General features: G+C 42.7%; 1 protein-coding gene across 3 annotated transcripts in view; it reads right to left on the bottom strand.

The window, feature by feature from the left end:
- Window positions 1–24,877, bottom strand: part of LRP2 (LDL receptor related protein 2) — a 442,478-nt gene that overhangs the window by 34,598 nt on the left and 383,003 nt on the right. For all 3 annotated transcript variants that reach the window (XM_033945766.1, XM_033945765.1, XM_033945768.1), the window contains 6 exons: window positions 22,436–22,579; window positions 19,787–19,952; window positions 13,989–14,117; window positions 11,609–11,829; window positions 10,212–10,391; window positions 5,388–5,507 (listed from right to left, as the gene is read on the bottom strand). In XM_033945766.1, coding sequence (XP_033801657.1) covers window positions 5,388–5,507; window positions 10,212–10,391; window positions 11,609–11,829; window positions 13,989–14,117; window positions 19,787–19,952; window positions 22,436–22,579 — 960 coding nt within the window. The remainder of the gene's footprint in view (window positions 1–5,387; window positions 5,508–10,211; window positions 10,392–11,608; window positions 11,830–13,988; window positions 14,118–19,786; window positions 19,953–22,435; window positions 22,580–24,877) is intronic.

Raw genomic sequence — 24,877 nt, 5'->3', positions numbered from 1 at the left:
TGAAAGTGTCTTGTTTAGGGTGAGGTTTGCAAACACCCTGGGAGGGAATTTTGAAGGCTGTTATATGAAGCTGCTTGGAAAGGCAAACCTAGGACACTCTTCAGTTCCCAGCAGTACTTCAGAGACTGCTGGAGGCTTCTGTTTGGATTACTGTGAACTTTATGTATACCAGAGCAGAGAACTGTATTGTTGCATTATTACCTACTTAGGAGCAGGCTGCAAGAGCCCTGCGGAAAGAAGCCCTGAGGGGGCAAGATCTCAGGGGAATTATTGGCTGTTTGAAGAGAAAAGAAATCCTGAACTGTTACTGTGTTATTTTTGCTTTTGAGTTTTTGTTTGAAGAAACTTTTGCAAGAAGCACCATTTGCTTGGTTTGGGACATTCTTACCTTGATTTTTGCAAGTAAATTTATGTTATGAACATTTATACAATTGTGCTGGTGTTTTCCTATTCGAGTTCCTTTTGTCACTCCATTCCTGCAGGGTGACTCCAGGCCGGGTCACATGTTGGTGTATTTTCTTGTGACTAGCCACTAGAGGCACTGTACAATATCAGCTTTGAACTGCAGTGGCTACAATGTCTACCTAAAATTTTTTCTAAAAACACAGCACTGCCCTGGCGTCTTATCTCCACTGCGGCCCGCCATCTCTGCAACTACCTGTTTCCACTGGGGCGGGCCACAGTGGAGAGAAGACACCGGGGATGACGTCAAGGTGGTGGTGTGTTTTTATAAGAAATTTGATGTAGAAATGCAACAGTGGTGGCAGCTGGGGGGGGGGGGGAGTAAGGAGTAGATTCAGGGAAGGGATGCAGCAGAGAGAGACAACCAACAAGATGCCACTTCCACCAGAGTGCTGCTTAGAAATATGTCCTCCCCCCCCGAGATATTTCAGATTTAGGTGAGAGGTATAAGCCAGAGAGAGAGCAGTATAGGACTTGGGGGAGGGAGTGAGGGATGGGTGAGATGTTGGACTCAAATGAGAGAAGGAGGGAGAGATGTGAAACTCAGGAATGAGGTACGGAAGGGAGGGAAGAAGTCAGATTTGTGAGGGACAGGGAGAGATGGACTTGGGGATGGCAGAGGGGGTAGAAGGAGGACAGGGAAGGTGGCAGAAGGGGTATAAGGGGACAGTGAGAGATTGATTTGGTGAAGGACAGAGGGAGCAAGAGAGGGAGATTTGGTCAGTGAGAGATGGTAGAAGGGGGTGAAAGGGAGAGAGGGACATACAGCAGAGGGGGATAAAGGGAGGATGGATATGGAGGGGGCAAAATGGGGAGAGTAAATCATGCCAGACGAATCTGACTGAATTATTTGACTGGGTGACCAGAGACATAGAGCAAGGAAGTGAGATAGATATAATTTACTTAGATTTCAGCATAGCCTTTGACACGGTTCCTCATAGAAGGCTCTTGAACAAACTTGACCGGCTGAAGTTAGGACCCAAAGTGGTGAACTGGATTAGAAACTAGTTGATGGACAGACATCAGAGGGAAGTGGTAAATGGAATTTGCTCGGAGGAAGGAAAGGTGAGTAGTGGAGTGCCTCAAGGATTGGTGCTAGGGCCAATTCTGTTCAATATGTTTGTGAGCGATATTGCCAAAGGGTTAGAAAGAAAGGTTTGCCTTATTGCGGATGATAAGAACATAAGAAGTGCCATCTCCGGAACAGATCCTAGGTCCATCAAGTCTGGCGATTCGCACATGCGGAGGCCCCGTCAGGTGTACCCTGGCATAGTTTTAGTCCCCGTATCACTCCAAGCTTCTCCTAAGAAGATGTGCATCTAGCTTACCCTTACCTATGTCACCTTATGTCACTCATAAGGAGATGTACATCTAACTTACCCTTAAATCCTAGAACGGTGGATTCCGCAATTACCTCTTCTGGGAGAGCATTCCAGGTGTCCACTACTCGTTGCGTGAAGCAGAACTTTCTGATATTTGTCCTGAACTTGTCCCCCCTTAGCTTCAGTCCATGTCCTCTTGTCCGTGTCACATTGGACATTGTAAATAATTTTTTTTCCTGCTCTATTTTGTTGATTCCTTTCAGAATTTTGAAAGTCTCAATCATATCCCCTTGCAGTCTCCTCTTCTCAAGGGAGAACAATCCCAGTCTCTTAAGTCGTTCCTTGTATTCCAAGTTCTCCATGCCCTTAATTAGCTTCGTTGCTCGTCTCTGCACCCTCTCGAATATTTCTATATCCTTCTTTAGGTATGGAGACCAATGTTGGACGCAGTATTCCAAGTGTGGTCTGACCATCGCTCTATAAAGCAGCAGTATTACTTTCTCCGATCTGTTCGTGATTCCCTTCTTTATCATGCCTAGCATTCTATTTGCGTTCTTCGCTGCCGAACAGAGTGGACACCCCAGAGGGAGTGGAAAACATGAAAAAGGATCTGGAAATGTTGGAAGAATGGTCTGATGTTTGGCAACTAAAATTCGGTGCAAACAAGTGCAGAGTGATGCTATTGGGGAGCACAAATCCAAGGGAGATGTATGTGCTGGGAGGCAAGAGGCTGATATGCACAGATGAGGAGAGGGAGCTTGGAGTGATAGTGTCCGAGGATCTGAAGACGACAAAGCAGTGTGACAAGGCAGTGGCTGTACCCAGGAGGCTTCTAGGCTGTACAGAGAGAGGTGTAACCAGTAGAAGAATGGAGGTGTTGATGCCCCTGTACAGGTCGTTGTTGAGGCTCCACTGTTGTGTTCAGTTTTGGAGGCCATACCTGGCCAAGGATATAAAAAGACTTGAAGTGGTCCAGAGGAAAGTAATGAAAATGGTAGGAGGTTTGCGCCAAAAGGAGTACAAGAAGAGACCTAGAAGACCTCAACATGTATACTCTGGAGGACAGAATGGACAAGGGTGATATAATACAGACACTTAAATATTTAAAGGTATTAATATAGGATCAAATCTTTTCCAGAGAAAGAAAATCAGTAAAACTAGAAGACATACATTGAGGTTCAGGGGTGGTAGACTTCAGAGTAATGTTAGGAGATTCTTTTTCATAGAGAGGGTGGTGGATGCCTGGAATGCCCTCCCGAGGGAGGTAATGGAGAGGAAAATGTGATGGAATTCAAAAAAGCATGGGATGAATACAGAGGATCACTAATTCGAATATAAATGAGCAAACTTTCACAGTCCGAATCCAGCAAAGGAGATGGTTTGGATAGGCTGGAGTGAGCTTCAATGGCAACTCCAGTAGTTGGAACCTAAGGACAGTACCAGGTAGACTTCTAAAGTCAAATGCCTTTTCAGCAGTGTCAAATGCCTCTAAAGCAGTGTCTTGCAAACTTTGCGAAGCCACAGCACACTAAACATGGCAGTCGCAGCTCGAGGGCATCTGCAAGTGCGCGGATGTTGACGCGATGATGTAAAAGGAAGGCCCTCCAGAAGGGGCCCTGAGCCACCAGTGAGGGGGTGCTGGAAGGGAAAAGACGTGGAGAGAAGAAGAAGCACTAGCACCGGCTGACTGCCTACAGGATGTGCCTTTCACCATGAGAGGCACGTCCTGTAGGCAGTCAGCCGGCACCTCTCCTCTTTCCCGGCGTCTCACGGCACACCTGGAATCTCGGGCGGCACACTAGTGTGCTATGGCACACAGTTTGTGATACACTGATCTAAAGAAAAAGCATAATTCTGTACAATCTGAAAACCAAGGCAAAAAAGTAGTGCCATGAATGAAAGAACAGTCCCTTAGTGGACTATAAACGGCACCTAAATTAAGGCTGACATGCACCACATTCCTCAGTGCCTATGTTTTAGGTGCTGCTTATAGAATCAGGGCCTTAGAGAACAATTTAATATCCATTTATGCATGTAAATTGGCAGTATGCTTTTAACTCTTAACTTCCTATTCACTTTTTCAGTAGTAATGTTTTAATCATTCTTATAACAAATGTATTGTATTTTTCGCTCCATAAGATGCACTTTTTTCCACCCAAAAGTGGGTGGAAATCTTGGTGCGTCTTATGAAGCGAAGGTATAAATTTTATTACCCCCTCCCTTTACCATTGTAAAACCCGCCCGCCGCCACACCATCTTTTTAAATCCACCCGCCCGCTGCCGCCGCACCACCTTTTTTTAAAAAAATCTCCCTCCCGGCCGTCTGTTCCCCCTTTTTAACATGATAGTCCAGCATGTATCCTTCCCTCATCTTATTTCCTGGCCAGCGGTGCACAGATCAGCAACGCGGACGTCAGGAGCAAGTTTTATGCTCTCCCGCTCAGCTCCACGCTGCTTTTCGAATGACTGCCGTAGGTTCTCATGGGACTCCTGAGAACTTACGGCAGCCATTTGGAAAGCAGTGCAGGGCCAAGCAGGAGAGCGTAAAGCTTGCTCCTGACATCCGCACTGCTGATCTGTGCGCTGCTGGCCAGGAAATAAGGAGGAGCCCGGAAGAGTGAAGGCTGCGAGCACCGTCAGCAAGGTAGATGCCGCAGCAGGGAGGGAAGCTGACTGTAACTTCTGGGCCCATGAGCAGGAGATGGGTGGGAAGGATTTAAAAAGGTACTGGGCAGGCTGGCTGGCTGGCCAGGGGCTGGCTGGTTGGTTTGGGGCTGGCTGGCTGGCTGGCTGGTTGGCCTGGAGCTGGCTGGCTGGCCTGGGGCTGGCTAGCCTGAAGCTGGCTGATTAGCTTGGGGCTGGCTGGCCTGGGGTTGGCTGGCTGGTTTAGGGCTGGTTGGTTGGCTGACATGGGGCTGGAGGGCTGGCTTGGGGCTAGCTAGCTGGGAGCAGGCTGGCTTGGGGCTGCCTACCATTAGATGTGCCCTATCACTAGACCACCAGAGGGGGGACAGGGTACAGGGCACACCATTTGGTTCAGAAATTTTTTTCTTGGATTTTCTTCCTCTGGAGGTGGGTGCGTCTTATGGTCAGGTATGTCTTATGGAGCAAAAAATAAGGTAATTCTCTAACCTTTTATTTGTTCAGTTTGTCTGTCTTAAATAAATTGTAAGTTCTATTGAGTAGGGACTGTTTCTTACAGGTTTGTGTATAGTGCTGTGTATATCTAGCAGCACTATAGAATTCCCAGCAATTTAAAATACATTTATACAGGTAATTAATGATTTATGCATATAAATTTTGCTCCATCAGTGCAGCTAAAAATATGTGCATTGTTCAACATAGCACACGTTTGAGGAGGATTTAGTTTTGGGGAGGAAAATAATATGGATAACTTGCATCTCCAATTCTGTGCAAACAAAGCAGGAACAAATGTCAGTGATACTCTGTAACTACATCACGTTTCAAAGTGGAAGTATGTGAGAAGTTATGCTGCTGCACAGAGTACACTAAGCTTTGCCACAGTGTGAGAGTTAATGTTTGTGCCTGCTTCACGCTCAGGCCTCTTAGACTAGCATTTTTGTTTTTATTAGTTGACTTTACCTGCATCACAATCTGTGGCACTGCCTTCTATAAACCGGGCACCTTGAGGACAGGAACAAGTGTATCCTCCTGGTCTCAGTAAGCACAGATGAGTGCAAATATCTTTGCAAGGATTGGACACTAAAATGCAAATTTAACAAAAAAAATAAACCTGATTTAAAATTCTCTCTCTAAACATTTTTGAAATTACAGTATGTAATATCAAACAAGTATGCAATAATTCATAAAGTATATTTCTGTAGACTGTTTTGATGGTATCCTGATAATTTCTGATGTTATTTTGTCAGTTCAAAGTTGATTTGTATGACCTGCAGTTTAAGGAATTTCTTATCATTTATGCTGTACCTAGGAAGTAAAAATATTTAATTACTTTCCTGCAATACTTCATAGTTATTTAGGGGTCCTTATACTCAGCTGCAGTAAAAAGTGACGTTAGCATACTCTTATGCAGGACTTTTTTGCATGCTAATGCCACTTTTACCATAGCAGTAAAATGGCCAAATCCCCATTATTTGAATTAATAGCTATGAGCTAACCTAAATTTGCACATAACTTACACCACCACCCTTTTACAAAACCGCAAAAGCATTTTTTAGCGCTGGCCACCATGCTAAATACTCCACACTGCTCCGATGCTCATAGAGTTCCTATGAGCATCAGAAGCACCACAGAGCATTTAGCATGCTGGCCAGCACTAAAAATTGTTTTTGTGGTTTTCTAATAGGGGTGGGGGGTCTTTTTTAAATTAGTTTCATCTTATTGTCTACAATGATACCCAGGTCCCTTTCTTGGGCGCTAACCCCCCAAAATGGACCCTGGCATCCAGTACCTGTGATTTGGGTTTGCAACGGAAAGTGAAACGAAACAAAAATCCATACGAAAAAGGAGATTATCGCTGAAAAATAGCTGGAAAGCGATGACCACAAATGCTCGCAGTCTAAGCAACAAAGTTCATGATCTGCAAGCCCTGATGTTAGAGGCAGATCTAGATATTGTCGCTATCAAAGAGATATGGTTCAGTGAATCACATGGATGGGATGCAAACATACCGGGATATAATCTTTTTAGGAAGGACAGAGATGGTCAAAAAGGTGGAGGAGTAGCTCTCTATGTACAGATCAATATCCAAGGAACTTGGGGAGAGGAAGAAGCGATATGGATTGCTCTGAAAAGAGAAGATGGAACTTCTATCTATGTGGGTGTAGTCTACAGACCTCCGACTCAATCACAGCAAATTGATAAGGATCTGATTGTGGATATCCAAAAGTTTGGAAGGAAAGAGGAGGTTCTGCTGTTGGGAGATTTCAATCTGCCAGATGCGGACTGGAATGTTCCATCTGCAGAATCGGAAAGAAGTAGGAAGATTGTGGATGCCTTTCAAGAGGCTCTGCTTAGACAAATGGTGACGGAACCCACAAGGGAAAAAGTGATATTGGATCTGGTCCTCACAAATGGAGAGAGTATCTCTAATGTTCGAGTGGGTGCTCACCTGGGAAGTATCGATCATCAAACGGTTTGGTTTGATGTAAAGGCTAAAGTGGAGAGCGGCCGCACGATACTTAAAGTCCTAGATTTCAAATGTACGGACTTTAATGCAATGGGAGAGTACCTGAAGAAAGAGCTGATAGGATGGGAGGACATAAGAGAAGTGGAAAGACAGTGGTCTAAACTGAAAGGAGTGATAAAAATGGCTACGGACCTTTATATAAAAATAAAAACAAGAGAAAAAGGAAGTCGATATGGTTCTCCAACCGAGTGGCTGAGAAAATAAAGGCAAAAAAAACCCAAGAAGAGGAGAGCAGAAAGGACTACAGGGTGAAACTGAAAGAAGCCAAGAGAGAGATACGTCTTGCGAAAGCACAGGCGGAAGAACAAATGGCTAAAAATGTAAAAAAGGGAGACAAAAATTTTTTCAGATATATTAGTGAAAGGAGGAAGATGAAAAATGGAATTGCTAGGCTAAAAGATGCTGGGAACCAATATGTAGAAAGTGATGAGGAGAAAGCAAATGTGCTAAACAAATACTTCTGTTCTGTGTTCACAGAAGAAAATCCTGGAGAAGGACTGAGATTGTATAGCAAAGTTACATGAGAAAATGGAGTAGATTCTGCGCCGTTCATGGAGGAGGGTGTTTATGAGCAACTTGAAAAACTGAAGGTGGACAAAGCGATGGGACCAGACGGGATCCATCCCAGGATACTAAGGGAGCTCAGAGAGGTTCTGGCGAGTCCTATTAAAGACTTGTTAAACAAATCTCTGGAGACGGGAGTGATTCCTGGGGATTGGAAGAGAGCGGATGTGGTCCCTATTCATAAAAGTGGTCACAGGGATGAAGCAGGAAACTACAGGCCGGTTAATGGTTAATGGAAGTCGCTCGAAGGAAGGAAAGGTGAGTAGTAGAGTCCCTCAGGGATCGGTGCTGGGGCCAAACCTGTTCAATATGTTTGTGAGTGACATTGCTGAAGGGTTAGAAGGAAAAGTGTGCCTTTTTGCAGATGATACCAAGATTTGTAACAGAGTAGACACCGAAGAGGGAGTAGAAAATATGAAAAAGGATCTGCAAAAGTTAGAGGAATGGTCTAATGCCTGGCAACTAAAATTCAATGCAAAGAAATGCAGAGTAATGCATTTGGGGATTAATAATAGGAAGGAACCGTATATGCTGGGAGGAGAGAAGCTGATATGCACGGACGGGGAGAGGGACCTTGGGGTGATAGTGTCCGAAGATCTAAAGGTGAAAAAACAGTGTGACAAGGCAGTGTCTGCTGCCAGAAGGATGCTGGGCTGTATAAAGAGAGACGTAGTCAGTAGAAGGAAGAAGGTATTGATGCCCCTGTACAGGTCATTGGTAAGGCCCCACTTTGAGTATTGTGTTCAATTTTGGAGAAGGACGAAGGGCGAAGGACGTAAGAAGACTTGAGGCAGTCCAAGGAGGGCGACGAAAATGATAGGAGGTTTGCGCCAAAAGACGTATGAGGAAAGACTGGAAGCCCTTAATATGTATACCCTAGAGGAAAGGAGAGACAGAGGAGATATGATTCAGACGTTCAAATACTTGAAGGATATTAACGTAGAACAAAATATTTTCTAGAGAGAGGAAAATGGTAAAACCAGAGGACATAATTTGAGGTTGATGGGTGGTAGATTCAGGGGCAATGGTAGGAAATTCTACTTTACGAAGAGGGTAGTGGATGCCTGGAATGCACTCCCGAGAGAGGTGGTGGAGAGTAAAACTGTGACTGAGTTCAAAGAAGTGTGGGATGAACACAGAGGATTTAGAATCAGAAAATAATATTAAATATTGAATTAAGGCCAGTACTGGGCAGACTTGCACGGTCAGTGTCTGCATATGGCCATTTGGTGGAGGATGGGCTGGGGAGGGCTTCAATGGCTGGGAGGGTGTAGATGAGCTGGAGTAAGGCTTAACAGAGATTTTGGCAGTTGTAACCCATGCATAGTACCGGGTAGAGCTTTGGATTCTTGCCCAGAAATAGCTAAGAAGAAAAAATTTAAAAATTTAAATTGAATCAGGTTGGGCAGACTGGATGGACCATTCGGGTCTTTATCTGCCGTCATCTACTATGTTACTATGTTACTTCTCAATATGCATCACTTTGCATTTGTCCACTTTAAATTATATCTGCCACTTAGATGCTCAGTCTTCCAATTTCCTAAGGTCTGCCTGCAATGTTTCACAATCTGCTAGAGTTTTAACAACTTTGAAAAATAGGGAGACCCAATGATCCACAGTGAAAACAATCCACCGATGAAAACAAAAACAAAAAACTGTGGATACAGATGTTCTGGAGATAATTTATTAAACACTGACATATAAAACCATGAAAATTCAATTTAAAAAGTACAATGATAAAAAATACTGTGATAAAAATCCAACCGGACCCTACACGGTCCGTGTTTCGGCGAACACGCTTTCCTCAGGGGTCTAATGGTTTGCAACCTCACATATAAAGAATTGGACTGAAAACAGTCTATTGTCTTTAAACATGTGAGCAAAGAACACCGCAGACAAGCTGAAGTAGCAAAAAAAATGCTTTGAACAGTTTAGTGTCATCTGCAAATTTAATCACCTCACTCGTCGTTCCAATTTCAGATCATTTATAAGTAAGTTAAATAGCACCGGTTCCAGTATAGATCCCTGCAGCACTCCACTGTTTACTCTCCTCCACTGAAAAAAATGAGCATTTAACCCTACCCTCTGTTTTCTATCTGATAACCAATTCCTAATCCACAACTGAACTTTGCCATCTATCCCATGACTTTAATTTTCTAAGAAGCCTCTCATGAGGATCTTTGCGAAAAGCTTTCTGAAAATCTAGATACATTATATCAACCGGCTCACCTTTATCCACGTGTTTATTCACACCTTCAAAGAACTCAAGCAAATTGGTGAGGCATGATCTCCATCGGTTGAACCCATACTGACTCTGGGCTCCTTTTACTAAGCTGCGCTAGCGGTTTTAGTGCGCGGTGAATTGCTGCATGTGCTAAACGCTAACGCCACTATTGAGATGGTGTTAGTTTTTAGCATAGCGTGGGAAGCAGCGCACGGTAAAAACACTAGCGCACCTTAGTAAAAGAAGCCCTCTGTCTCATTAAATCATGTTTGTCTATGTATTCCACAATTTTATTTTTTACAATTGTTTCCACCATTTTGCCCAGTACTGAAGTCAGGCTTACCGGTCTGTAATTTCCCGGATCTCCCCTGGAACCCTTTTTAAAAAATCGGCATAACATTGTCCACCCTCCAATCTTCAGGTGCTACAAATGATTTCTATGCAAATTTCAAGCAAAATAAGTCATTACCTGACTGATTATATCTGTGCTGATGGTAGATTCTCACTTGAGTGAGCCAAGGGTTGACAGTCAGTACTTTCACTTTTTCTCCATTTCCAAATTTATCCTTCTTCCAGACTTCACCTTTTTCTTTTGATGTCCAGTATAAATACCCTTCAAAGATATCTAGGCTGTAAGGGTTGCCGAGATCTTTAAAAATGAATAAACCATAGTTAATAAAAATCAAATATACTTCATAGCATCTACTTAAGTTAAAATTACATTTTCTCATTATGTAAATTCATCTAAGCTAATTCATTTTTACAGTGTTTTTTAATGACAGGAAACATATTTACAAACCATGCAATCACAAAACTGAATATATCACTGTAAATTCTACAGTAATTAGTATTTTATTTATTTAAACATCTATTATCCATATGATCTAAACTAAAATTCTTGGTGAGATACAGCTAAACATATATAATATTTCCTTTAATAGGCCAGTTCTTAACAGGCTAGGTTATGGGCAGTCTGGGGATAAAGCTTCAGCAGAGTCATAACAGCCAGTTATCAGCGATATTCAGTCCACTAACCGACTAAGTACATTCATAAAGGAAGGACAGCAAAATGGCTGTCCTAATTTTATACACAGAGATAACCAGGCACTTGTCTGACCCCATATCTGGATATTCAGTGCCAGGAGACGCATATGTCCTCCTAACACTTACACTTAATACCGATGTGGAGAGTGGCCTGCGAGGTTCGCTAGAGCTGGCCGGCGAACCTCAGCAGGCTGCTTTGAAGAGGAGTGGCAGTGGCAGCAGCGGTTGGGGAGTGAGGGCGGGAGGGGGAAGTCACCGGCGTGTTCCCTGCCTCTGTGTTTGAAAATGGAATTCGGCATGGACCCAGACACCACAGTGGCAAGGAACATGCCGTCCTAAGTGCGCATGCGCGCTTAGAGTTTTATTATAGAGGATGTCCTTTATGAAATGCACATCCTGTATGAAATGACTTCACAAAAATTTAACTTGCCTTTTAGAAGTTAATTATTAAATATAAACAATTTTACCCCTCCCCTTTTTACAAAGCCGCAGTAGCAGCTGATAAGCTGCAAATGCTCCCTCTGTGTTTTGTGTGTGTATATATAGATAGATAAATAGATATAGATATATATGTGTGTGTGAGAGAGAGAGAGAGAGAGAGAGAGACAGAGAAAAGGGATACTGCTGAATGAATATTGAATACTTAGATTAATATTAAAACTAAAGTCACAACACCTAGAATTGTTTTTTAGCAATTATTGTACTTGTAGAAAAATAATATGAACATGAGACTTTAAAAAAAAAACCAAAAAAACCAACAAAAAACACTTTATAAAATGATACCAAATAACTGATGAAACACAATCCAGGACCATTTCTAACCTCCAGTTAAAACAGTTATTCTGTCTGTTCCATCAGGTTTCATGGATTCCACAATGTTTTCCTTAGAATCACTCCAGTAGATTCGGTCATTATTCAAATAATCAATGGTAAGGCCTGTTGGCCAACCAAGATCATCTGAAATCAGGAGTTGTCTGTTTTGCCCATCCATCCAAGAACATTCAATCTTGGGTTGTCTTCCCCAATCTGTCCAGTACATCAGCCTAAAGAACAGTTAGGTAAGTAGAGTTTCAAACATTTCCAACTTCAACAATCCATGTCTTCTCTGGTTAAACAGTACAATGTGTCAGTCCATAGACCCATACAACAATAATGAATAAATGCCTCAGTTGTATTTCTGATAATATCCAGCACTATAATTTGTCTGAGTTGGTTTCACAGCACAGCAAAGGTTCACAATACAGTGAACATTCTTCAAATGTATGGACCTTCAGACCACCATCACCTTTAATGTTGGCAGTTTCCCTCGACCCTGAAGAAAGTTTTCTTGTGTGAAACATGCATGTCAGGAGAGGTGAAGAATGGATAGTATCACTATAAGCTAAAGCTAAGTGATGTTATTACTGATTTTAAAAAAATATGAAAATTTAGTTATAAACTCGGATAAAATGAACAAAAAAATGAATAAATAAAGGTTGGACCGACGAAGAGTAAAACAGTCAGTGGTGTCTACCCTGATGGTGGTCTGAAGGTCCATACATTTGAAGAATGTTCACTGTATTGTGAACCTTTGCTGTGCTGTGAAACCAACTCAGACAAATTATAGTGCTGGATAGTCCATAGACCCAACAGTTTTATTTCACCATATCTGGGCCCAGACCTAAGGATTTTTATTTATTGACTGCACAGCACGATACACAATAGAGGACATTTTAAAAAGTAAATTGTGTTATCACTGTCTGTCATGACAACATTCCTTGTATGCAGCATTTTTTCCCATCATACTGCATACAGGAAAACATCTATACGGAAAGCTTTTTTTTTTTTTTTTATTTCTCACTATTTCTTAATATTAACTGTTACAGTTGCAAAAATCTGGTTTTAATTTTGAAACCTATTACATATTTTCCCTTCCCCAAAAAGAAAAATTCTGCAACACAGTAAAAAAAGCCATCAAGGATGGAGTGATGTATACTTCCTGGAGAACAGCAGGACAGGTAGGTGAGACAGATAATTGCCTAGGGTGAAAATCTGAATGTAGGGTACCATAATGCCTTGTTGCCACTGCCATTAGAGCAACAGCAGAAGCTCCTCTTAGCCCCATAGGGCCACTACTAGAGAATGACATAGGGACAAATTTTCCCCGTCCCCGCAGGAACTCAATTTCCCAGTCCTCGCAAGTTTTGCTGCTGTCCCTGTCCTTGCCCCATTCCTATAAGCTCTGCCTTAACTGCACAAGCCTCGAACACTTATGATTTTAAAGTGTTTGAGGCTTGTGCAGCTGAGGACAGAGCTTGCAGGAATGGGGCAGGGATAGGAAAAGAACTCTCCGGGATAGGATGGGAAAATGAGTTCCCGCAGGGATGGGGAAAAATTTGTTCCCGTGCCATTCTCTAGCCATTAGTCTACTAGGAGGTAGGCCTAGGTCCTATGGATGTCATTTGAACTGTGGATTGCAATGTCTTAGGCCCTAAAGTCAGCAGAAGCTTCAATGTGGAACAAGCCCCTAGAGGAGAGTATAGCACAGTGATTAGAGCTACAGCCTCAGCACTCAGCTTCTTGTGACCCTGGGCAAGTCACTTAATCATACACTGCCCCAGGTACAATAGACAGACTGTGAGCCCACCAGGACAAATGGGGAAAATGCTTGAAGTACCTGTTTGTATACCGCTTTGAGTGCGATTGTAAAATGATAAAACAGCAGTAAACAAGCCCCAACTGCTTAGTGCTGAAATTGGACAAGAAATTGTTTACATCCATTACTATTACCCTTTAATTCTATATAATTGTACGCTCAGATTTCTGATTAGCATTCAAATTTGTTATAGAATAAGTTTAATAATTGGCGGATTGGCACCAATTAGCAGTTACGCATGTAACTACACTTAGTTGCTATTCTGTAAGTTCTCAAATTCCATAAGTGCAACTTCAGGGGGACCTGGAGCTGAGAGGGGCATGGGTGGGTAAGGGGCATGTCAGGCACTTAGGCGTACAGGTTATAGAATACTATAATTACCTACAGTTGAGCTGGTGTTAAGTGCTCACATCTAAACTTAGGAATATAAATGCACTTGTACTGACATTCTGCAATGGTAGTTACAAGCAAAACTGATGTTATAAAATTCACGTTTACTGTGCATCATCCTGGCACCTACATTATGGTGATGTTTTGAGAATTTGCATCAATGTCATGATTACTTACCCAAGTTTGGGATTCACCACAATAGCTGCTGGCTGGTCCAGTTGATTATAAATAAGCCATTTTTTGTACCTTCCATCCAATTTGGCCACCTCAATTCGATTTGTCCCCGCATCAGTCCAATAAAGATGCCTGGATTAATAATAATAATAATAATAAAACCTAAATAGGCAAATATGGTATTTCGACCACTTTTGTTTCATAGTATACTATACATATTAAACTTAATAAGGTACAGTAATGACACACTAATTTTAACACATCTATTGCATAAGGTCTACTAGATTATTAGTCTTCATCTCATTCTATTTTCATAGGACTTGATTAGTCTTCAAAGAAAGCATTTCATAGAGCTTGAAATAAAGAAATTAATTTAGCAGATATCCAGTTCAAAGAAAAGAATAAGTTTATCAGTACGTATTCTCCAAAGGACTTGTTTTTATGGATTCAAACTAACAGGGATCTCTAAGGAGTTCACAAACTTACTGTAGGGTACTTGAATGTATAATTTTGAACACTTTCAACAAACAAAAAATAAACTTAAATGGGGGCAATCTAGATGCCACATGCTCAGCATGAATTCTTTATCATCTGGGCACCAAGATTCCATTATAGAATACTAGTATAAGTAGGCATCTACGTATATGCCTACATTTAGACTATATTTAGACACATTTAAACATTTAGACCTTGTATGCCTCTTCAGTGGCATACGAGGCTGTGGATGGGCCCAAGGTGGGTCCACACAGCAGTGGTACAGCAGCAATGTGGCTGGTAGGGTCCCAAAGCCCTCCAAGAAACTGGGGGTCACTTAACTTCATTCTCCCAACCCCCTACCCCCACCCACCCCAATGTTAACTCCTTTAAGTCCTTGCTAGCAGCAAGCAGCAACAGATTCCCGAGCCTCTGTTGCAACTTGAGGAAGGGATTGGAGCCTATGCTTCTCCCCTGTGAACAACCTCTTGCTTTTATGCACTGAGGCCCTTTTATTAACCTGTGTTAGGCACTAATGCATGCCTAACACAGCCTACTTAAGAGAGATCACATCCTTAGACAACTTTAAATCCAGTTTAAAAACATTTCTTTTTAAAGATGTGTTTGATTTATGATCGTCCTTTTAAGCCTATCTAGTATAGCCTCATGTTCTTTCTCCCTTCCTTTTGTTCTTTCCCCTTTTCTATCCACATATTGTAGTTCTCCCCGTTTTCCTCTCATTTCTATATGGCCTATCTTTTTGTTAGCCTTTTTTTGTCTGTCGTCTTTTGATGTTGTTTTGTTTTTCCCTTCTTTTTTAAATATATTTTGTACAACCACTTTGAATTTTGATAAGGCGGTGTATAAAATTTTAATAAACTATAAACTATTAACATGGGACATCTAAAGTGTTCTGCATTTGTTTTGTCATTTGCTTGCACTAGGAGTGCAGTATTTTTTTAATTTTGGGAGGGGGCTGTGTTGGAGTGGAAAACGGGCATCAATGCGCTAATCAGTCAGAATGCTGACAATAACACTGTGCTAACTGTTTGGCATGTCCATAACAAAGGAACTTCTTAAATATAAGGTGGTAAGTGCTCTGGCATTATTTTTTTAAATGTCTACGTGCTAATGCTAATATTAACCTATGGCCATATATTCTACAAAGAGGAAAAGCCCTTTTTTTATAATGGCCAAGTGAAAATGGATTTAGCACATGGAAAAGTCCCATATAAGCTCATTTCTTAAGGCTCCTTTTACAAAGGTGCGTTAGGGCTTTAACGCGCGCAACAGTGCACGTTAAATTCCCGAGCGCGCTAGCCACTACCGCCTCCTTTTCTCCTTATCTCGAATATAAACCGAGGGTTTATTTTCCACCATTGCTCCCCTACCTCCCAATAATGTCTGTTCTCCTCCTCCACTGACACCAATGCCACAAGGCCCTCTCTCAAGCCAGCAGAGTTTTCCTGCCATTAGTAGCACCCACCACCACCACCCCTTTCAAATGAGCAGACCCTCCCCTTCCCTCCCCCCACCATAGCACGCACATGTCTACCTCCCATGAAAAGCCAGTGTTTGCCTCCCTCTACTCTCCCTCCCTGGTTGAACAGACACAACCCCCCCCCCCTCCCCTCCTGACCCCTGGTCTCACCTTGCTTCCCTGGTGGTCTAGTGGCGAACTGGGGCAGGAACAATCCCCACTTGTGCCTAATTATAAAACTGATGTTTAGTGCCTAACTTTTGGCAATCTTTACTTTGCTATTTTTACCAAGGAGAGAGCTCTCCTTGGTAAAAATGGCTGCTGAGACTTCCAACGGAAGTCCCTCGTCGTGGAGACAGCATGTGGGGATCGCTCCTGCCCCAAAGCACTGCTAGACCACCAGGGAAGCAAGGTGAGACCTAGGGTCTTACCGCTTGACCTGGGAGGGGGGAGGGTTGTGTTTGTTCAGGGGAGAAGTAAATATGGTAATTGCAGGCATATATATAGTACGATATGTTGAAAAAACATTTCTGTTATACATACAAAAAAATGGAAGTTTTTGAGGATCAATGAATGATAAGTGGAACCAGCTAAACAGACACGAGTATACATATTAATAGGTCTGTGTGGTTTCTGAGATCCTTTTCCTCCAGTATAAAAAAAGCACTGCTGATCACTTCAATTTGGCCAAGATTAGATCTAAAACCTTCCTCCCCAGTTCCTTTTAACAATCTAAGAATCCCATAACTCCTCTTTGCTTCCCAGCTGTAGCCTTCCTGATTAATCAGGCTTTTGACGTTAAGTACTCTGCAACCCTGACAATTATTGCCTAAACTACTGGGAGCAAGGTTGAAACTGTCCCTCTAAGCCACATGTGTCAAACACAGGGCCTGTGGGCCGAATCCGGCCTGCCTGGTCTTTTTATGTGGCCCGCAGCAATGCTCCTGAACTTCCCCTTCTCTGAGCCCAGTGTGTCCTGCCTCCCGCGCCAGTCCGATGTCGCTGTCACGCCAGAAAGTCTGCTGGCTTCGGCAGCGATTTGGCAGTGTTGTCTGTGGCTCCCCCTCCTGCCTTCCATCTACCGCGGTCCACCCGGGCGGAAACAGGAAGTTGCGCATCATTGGAGACAGACCGGCAGATGGAAAATTGATAGGTTGCTGAAAATTTTAAAAGGAGAAGGATGAGAAACAGAGCGAGATTTGAGTGGACAGAGGCAGAAAAGAAAAAAGGAGAAAATTTGAAAGGGAAAAATCAATATGTTGGAGACAGGGACTGGAGCAAGAGAGAAGAGGAGAAAAAAATGGACAGCAGACACTGGAAAGAGAATTAGAAGATAGACAAAATCAGAAAGAGAATCTGGTACTAAAAGAAAAATTACCAGACAACAAAATGTAGAAAAAATAATTTTATTTTCTATTTTGTGATTACAATATATCAAATTTGAAATGTGTATCCTGCCAGAGCTGGTGTTAGACAGCAAGTGTGAACTAGGACCTAAAAGAGAGGAAAAGTCTTTTTTATTTATTTTGTAGCCGGTGTGGGGTTGGAGAGGTTGTATCTCTATACTTCTACTAAGACTAACCCCCTCTTTTGCTGGCACGCACTGTGGGTTTTTGTGGCGGCGGTGGCGATTGTTCTGACGCTCACAGAAGTCCTGTGAGCGTCGGAGCTGCCACTGGCGCTGGGGTCCACGCTGTTCGTCAGCAAAGGAGGGGGTAAGTATCTTAATAAAAAAATTTGGCTCACGACTTAGCCTGTGTTTTAGATTTCAGCCCTTTATGTGATTTGAGTTTGACACCCCTGCTCTAAGCCCTGCTCCAGTCATTCAAATAGCTGTTCAATTCCCCTTCCACATTTTCTTGCCGGATCTACTTTCCATTATAGAATTTTCACCAATCAAGTGCCCTTTGGGGACTCCAGATAGGCACACTGCTATAGAATTACCCTCTAAAGCAGGGGTTTCCAACATTTTTCATGTAAAAGGCCGCAATGAGGTCACAAGAATGTACCGAGGGCTGCAAAAAGATTTCAGACTTACACATTTGACTTTGAAAAATAAAAAATAAAGTCATTATTCTTATCTTTGTTATCTGGTGATTTCATCTTTCTAATCATCTTGTTCCTTCTTTGCTTCCTGCCCTCTATCAGTTTTTTTCATTGAACTTTCTTCAACTTGTCTTCCTACTTCTCTAATTTATCTACTTTCTATCTCTTCTCTTCCCTTCCCTTCCATCCATAGGCAGAATCACCTACCTCCTTCTTCTCTTCCCTTCCTCACCATGTGCACCATGTCCTGCTTTTACATGCCCTTCCCCTCCTCTTCTTTTTCTCCTCTCCAACAGCATTCCTGCACCCACAGGCAGGATCACCGTCCTCTTTCCCCTCTCCTCCTCCATTGCAGCACCTCATTACTTCCATCCCAGTCAGCTTCCACCAACTGATTGTTGTGCTGCTTCACAGAATACACACTGCTTTCCTATGCCACCCAAGGCCTCTCTGCAGCATCCCACCCCACCTTTTCTGATAGCACTTCCAGTTTCCAGGCAGGACACTGCAGAGAAGCTTTGGACAGTGCAGGAAAAAAAGCGTGTATTCGGCACAGCAGAAGAATGGTGGTCAGTTGGTGGAAGCTGAAAGTGGGAGGATGCCAACCGAGGGAAGGTGTTGAGTGCTTCTGTGGAGGGCTGCCAGGGTTGAGTGTTAGAGACCCCTGCTGTAAAGCGAAAATGAAAGAAAAGGTTGCTAAAAGTTAGGCGCTAAGCATCAGTTTTATATTGGGAGTTCCATGTGGAACTGTGGTTATAAAATACTAGCGTAAGTCCACATTGGCGTGTCTAACTTTTGGTGCGAGCACTTACACCAGCGTTCTGTAACATGGATTGCTCCAGGAGTCAGAGAGATTGTGATTAAAGCGGACTTGGTAGGTGTGTGATATAAGGAAACCTTGAAATCAGTTCAGTACATCTCCTCTGATTCTGATGGCGTCTAGGCATTGTAACAGTTTACCATGGTCCACCAGGTCGAAGGCAGAGCTCAAGTCAAATTGCATGATTAAGGCATTGAGGCCCTTACTGAATAGTGCAAATTGTCCAGGATAGCCGCAATTACTGTCTCAGTGCTAAACATAGGCCTAAAACCAGATTGAGTTTCGTGCAGAATAGAGAATTGGTCGAGATGTTCCATTAGCTGGGTGTGTACCAATCCTTCTATGATTTTTACCATGAATGGAATAGATGCTACTAGTCTATAGTTGGTTACTGTTGTTGATTATTCTTTATGATTTTGGGGAATTGTGCCTAGGCCCCTCCCCACTGCATGCCCCCATTGTAGTTGTACAATATGGTTTTTGTGAGCACATGTTATACAGTAGAATGCTAAGGTTAGATGCACATTACTTAGTGCCATTTATTGCTAGTTAACATCAATTATTATCTCATCATTATTACGAGTGATGTTCAAAAAGTTTCTGCACTTTTATTTTTTAAAACACTATTTATTAAATATCTGAAAAGCAACTTATATCACTACCTGCATGCCTGACTGACTAGTCAAATGACATTCTACGACATACCCTCTTACCACTTCCCCTGCCCCAACCATTTCCTGTGAAAATATGAAACTTTATGAGGAACCCTTGTATATTCAGTTACATACACAATTGACCTTATTCTATAGCTTGCATATGCATATTTGCACACTAAGCCTAAAGTTCAGTGCACAAGGTTATAGAATTTATGAATAAATGTTTTATTTGTTCATTTATTTATTTTAGGGCATGCTAATGAATTCACATCCATATAACATTCTGAGTAGCATTTTTAAATAAATCATTTCCAAATAAGCTTACCTTCCAACCCAATCCACAGCTATTCCATCAGGATTAACCATGTATTTCAGATTCAGGTCAACTTCTTTTACTGGGTTAGTACCGTGGTCATCAAAAGTGGGTATATAAGCACGTTTGATGGCACCAGATTGGGAACCTCTCCCCTGAATGCTGTAATAAACGATACCTAAGGAAAATAAACAATGAACAAGAGGTCGTCTTCATCATGAAGGAATTGTGATTTATCTTATTCTTAGTATGGTTGATTAATACATGTCTCTGTAATCTTCCTTAAGTTATATTAAAACTTTAAGTTAGCATGAGGCAAAACTGAAAATGAATAGGATGTGGTAGTTAAGGTGACTCACCAACCAAGATAGTATTGTGCCAAAGGCTGTGCGAGCAGTGTTAACTGCATGGGGTAGAAATATGAAGGGGTGCAAAAACTACTCCTGGCCCACCATCTCCTCTCAAAAATAATGGCAAAGTAGGCAGGGTGCCAGTGGGCAATTGAACAGGGCATAACTATAGCTTGTATGGTCCTGTGAGAGAGTAATCATATATATGTGTGCATGCATAACAGGTAAGTGCAATGTTTTCTCAGTATAGACCACAGGTGTCAAAGTCGGTCCTCGAGGGCCGGAATCCAGTCGGGTTTTCAGGATTTCCCCAATGAATATGCATGAGATCTATGTGCATGCACTGCTTTCAATGCATATTCATTGGGGAAATCCTGAAAACCCGACTGGATTACGGCCCTCGAGGAGGGACTTTGACACCCCTGGTATAGACCATCTGAGGTTGTGGGTTCAAATCCTGTGCTGCTCATTGTGACCCTGGGCAAGTCACTTAATCTTCCACTTCCCCAGGTCCATTAGATAGATTGTGGGGCCTACTGTGACAGAGAGAGAGAGAATGCTTGAAGTACCTGTATGTAAAACGCTTTGAGTGTGGTTATAAAATTACAAAAAGGCGGTATATAAGTCCCAGTCCCTTTTGCTCTGAAAATGGCCCCAAGAAAACTAAACATACACATTTACACAGCTCTTTTGTATGCCAACATTTTCAGGGTTAATTTTTGCATATGTAGTTAAATTTTAAGTGCAAATCCATTCCAGTCATTCAGAGCACCTTAGTTTAGTTCTCAGTAGAGTTCCGTAGGAGTCTGTGCCGAGGCCATTTCATTTTAACATATTTATCAATGATCTAGAGATGGGAATAACTATTGAAATCATTAAATTTGCTGATGACACAAAGATGTTCAAAGTTGTTAAGTCACAAGAGGATTGTGAAAAATTGCAAGATGACCTTGTGAGACTGGGAATCAAAATGCCAGATGACGTTTAATGAGAGCAAGTGCAAAGTGATGCATGTGAGAAAGAGAAACCCAAACTATTGATACGTTATGTTGAGTCACTGTCCAGGAAAAGGATCTAGGTGAGGATATGTTGAAACCCTCAGCTCAGTGGTAGGAATTATCAAGAAAAAAATGGAAAACAAAGATGAAAATGTTATAATGCCTTTGCATTGCTCTATGGTACAGCTGTACCTCAAATACAGATACCGTTTCACTAAAGTCAGCGATCGTCGCTACGACAATTGCTGTTAACTGACCCGATTCACAAAAGGGCCCACCGTGTGTTTTTCGCCCATTTTCCGATCCAGCCATGCAAATTTGTGAAACCCCATGCAAAATAGCCAAGCGATTGATTCACTAACATTTACTTTGGCTATTTTGCATCAGGTTTTACGATCCTAAAACCCGACACCCTAATGAAGTGCCTGATTGGTTCAAATGCCTCAGGCCCCTCCCAAGGGAGGAGCCCGAGGCGCCTGAGCCAATTGGGGCCTTAGGCCCCTCCCTGTGCATTACATGATGCACTGGGGAGGGGCCTAAGACCCGCATTGTGCAGGAGCAGGCTGGAAGAACAGGAGGGTCTGACTGGGCAATCCTCCTGCTCCCAACTTAAAGGTATGGGGGCAACGGTGTAAGGGGCCCGATAGCAGGAGGGAGCGGGCATCCTTCCTGCCATATTTAAGTTCTGTGGGGGGAGGTTGGTGGGGGGAATGGGCTGATGGCAAGAGGGAGTGGGCATCCCTCCTGCCATATTTAAGATTGCTCAGCCTCAACCATCTCCTTCAGATCTTCACTCAATGGAAAGGTTTTGGAAGGCTTTTGAATCCCCTTTATAAGAGGATCCACCTGGATGCTAGAGGCTGATCCTTGAACAAACTGAAGGATCAAACAAGGTAATTAAGGTCTTCAAAAGATATGGACCACAGGTTTTTCTCCCCCCAAGGGGCACAGTTACGGTGGCGGGCAGGGAGCAGTAGTGGGTGGCGGTCAGCCCACATACCCCCTGACCTACAGGATGGGCAATTTTTGGGGAGGCCATGGCCCCTATGCCCCCCCCTCCCCCAGTTCTGACGCCTATGCCTTTATTTCTGGTAATATAATGTGATTTTCTAGAATCATAATCATGTACCTAAGGCTGCTCTTTGTAACCCACACGAAATAGTCCAACATAAGACAGCCCTGATGATAAATATAATTTACACTTCTATTTTCTGCCAAAGCAAAAGAAAACGTCTGCATAGAATAATAAATTAGCACACTGCGGGTTAAAAGCATAATGCGGCTATATGTTTTGAAAGGTTATATTTACTTACTGAGGCTTATGCCATCAGGATCCCAGTCATAGTCTACAGCGTGAATCTGTTCTTGATTATCAATATAATCACTATATTGCTCCGATGAGAGATTATATCTTCGAATGCGTACATTATCTGGCAGAAGTAATAATGGAGCATTTCCTAGCAATGAACAAAGGGTAGTATTCATTTCCTGTATCAAATGTCTGGTTATGAAGACATATGTTTAATATTTCTCAATATGGTGTACAACTTTCCATATTTTGTACTGTAAAAAACTATATAATGAATGAATGAAATATACAAGTTTCAAGTTTCATATTTATTTAATATACTGCCTATTAGAAAACTATAAACAGTTCACATACAGACTATATAAAATGAAAACAAAAGTGAAAAAAACCAGATTGAGTTATATAACACACATGTGGAAGACAGGGTTGTTCTGACAACTACCCTCTGTTGATTATTTTAGATCAGTGTATCGCAAACTATGTGCCACAGCACACCAGTGTGCCTCCTGAGATTTCTGGTGTGCCGTAACACACTGGCGAGGAGGAGAGTCAATCACACCGGCTGCCTAGCTACAGGACGTGCCTGTCGCAGCAAGAGGCACGTCCTGTAGGAAGTCAACCGGCTTGGATGACTCTCCTCCTAGCCGGCATCTCTCCTCTTCTCCCTGCACTTCCTAGATCCCTGTATCGGCAGGGTCGTGGCAAAATGGGCTTCCGCGCATGTGCGGACGTTGACACGAAGATGTCACGCATGATGTCATTACGTCGACTTTTGGCCGGGGCACTGCATTTAGGGTGCTGCCGGCCAGAAAAGTTTGCGGGACACTGTTTTAGATATATCTTCATGTGTACATAGTGGTATTTTCATGGGTATACCTCATATAAGTGTACATAGCCATTTCATAAAGCTGCCATGTATACATGGAGATCCATACAAACATAGATTTGAAAGGTGAGTGGCTTGGGTTATCCAAAAATCTACACATATTCTCTCTTTTACAATGGGAATACAGGTTTATGAGGAAAATATATCCCCTTCAGGTTTTGCACCAGGGATTAAGGAATTAATCCGCCTTAATCACTGTGGCCCATATTCTATAAACAGAGCCTTAAATTAGGCACCTAACTTAAGTTGAAAACACCATTTTTAAAAAAAACACATTTTAAAATGTAAAAATGTATGACATCTAACGCCGCTGTAGGCATGGCTAATGCAAGAAGAGGCGTTAGGCATTGTAAAGTGTCTCCATAGGTGTGATTCACGTTAAAGGTAGGCACCGTAAATCTAGGCCTTGAAAGCCCTGCCCTACATTTCTGGCGCCTACCTTTTTCGAAGCAATGATTCTATAAACGAAGCCATCATGTGATTCAAATGCAATCGGTGGCCTTTTTTAAGGCTGCCACCAACAACGATGCCATTTATAGAATCTGGGCCTTATTGTTTATCACCACCTCTGAAATGAAAATCTATAAAACTGTGGCCTTCCTACATAATTGTCCCCTTGTTTTATCCTGCTGTAAGGTATGGCTCCTCACAATTTACTTCTTTAGGTGGGCCGTGAGCCAGGACCAGACATTTGCTAGCAGGCAGGAACAAATATTCTTCTCAATAATACCAGACCACACAGATGCAGTGGTATAGTAAATGGAGTGGGGTGGAGTGCCCCAGGCGCCATCTTGGTGGGGGCAGCAGCACCTCTCCACTGGGAGACTTGGTTGGGCATGAATCACATTTCCTGTTTCATGCTCTTGGTATTACAAATGCATAGTTGACAAAGCCAGTAGACAGGTGGTCTGAAGATCCAAACTTCCATACTGCTGAACAGTTTGTCAGCACAGTGAAGGTGGTTAACGACGCAGCCGAGTGAGGTGTTAAATTGATAACTGACTTTTCCACTGGCATCACCACATAGACCCAATGCAGTCTCAGGCCTTGTTGCAAGGAGTTGAACAGCATTGCAGGCTTTATCCTGACTATCTCAAGAAGACATTGAATGCTTGAGTGTTTGGAACGCCATTGATAGATTACTACACCAAAGTGTATGGGGTTCATAATAAAAAAAAACCCCGTCTAAAAAGTGTCCTAAATGGCTACTTGGACGATCAAAAAGCCTGATCGGCCAAGTACCCATAACCAAAGCTGGTTTGTAGACATATCTAAAACCAGCTTAGGCCTTTCCCCTGCCACTAAACGCAGAGAGAAAAGAGGCGTGTTTAGAGGAGGGGAAAGGGCGGGCGATGGGCCGACCTACACCTAGGCGTGCAGCAGGTATAACCAAAACCTTAGGCAGGTTGCCTAGTCGGCACTTATACCTTTTTGACTTAGACGAAGTCAAAACAGGTCTAAGTGCCGAAAAAGGGGCTGCTGAGCTGATGGCCGCTGGTGCAATCAGCTCAGCAGCCCGGCAACCTACCCACCCACCCACCGCATCTATCGCAACAGGAC

Source organism: Geotrypetes seraphini, chromosome 5 (assembly GCF_902459505.1).
Source record: "Geotrypetes seraphini chromosome 5, aGeoSer1.1, whole genome shotgun sequence".
NCBI lineage: Eukaryota > Metazoa > Chordata > Amphibia > Gymnophiona > Dermophiidae > Geotrypetes > Geotrypetes seraphini.
Note: the sequence above shows the minus strand (reverse complement) of the source record. Positions and strands in the feature narration are given on the sequence as shown.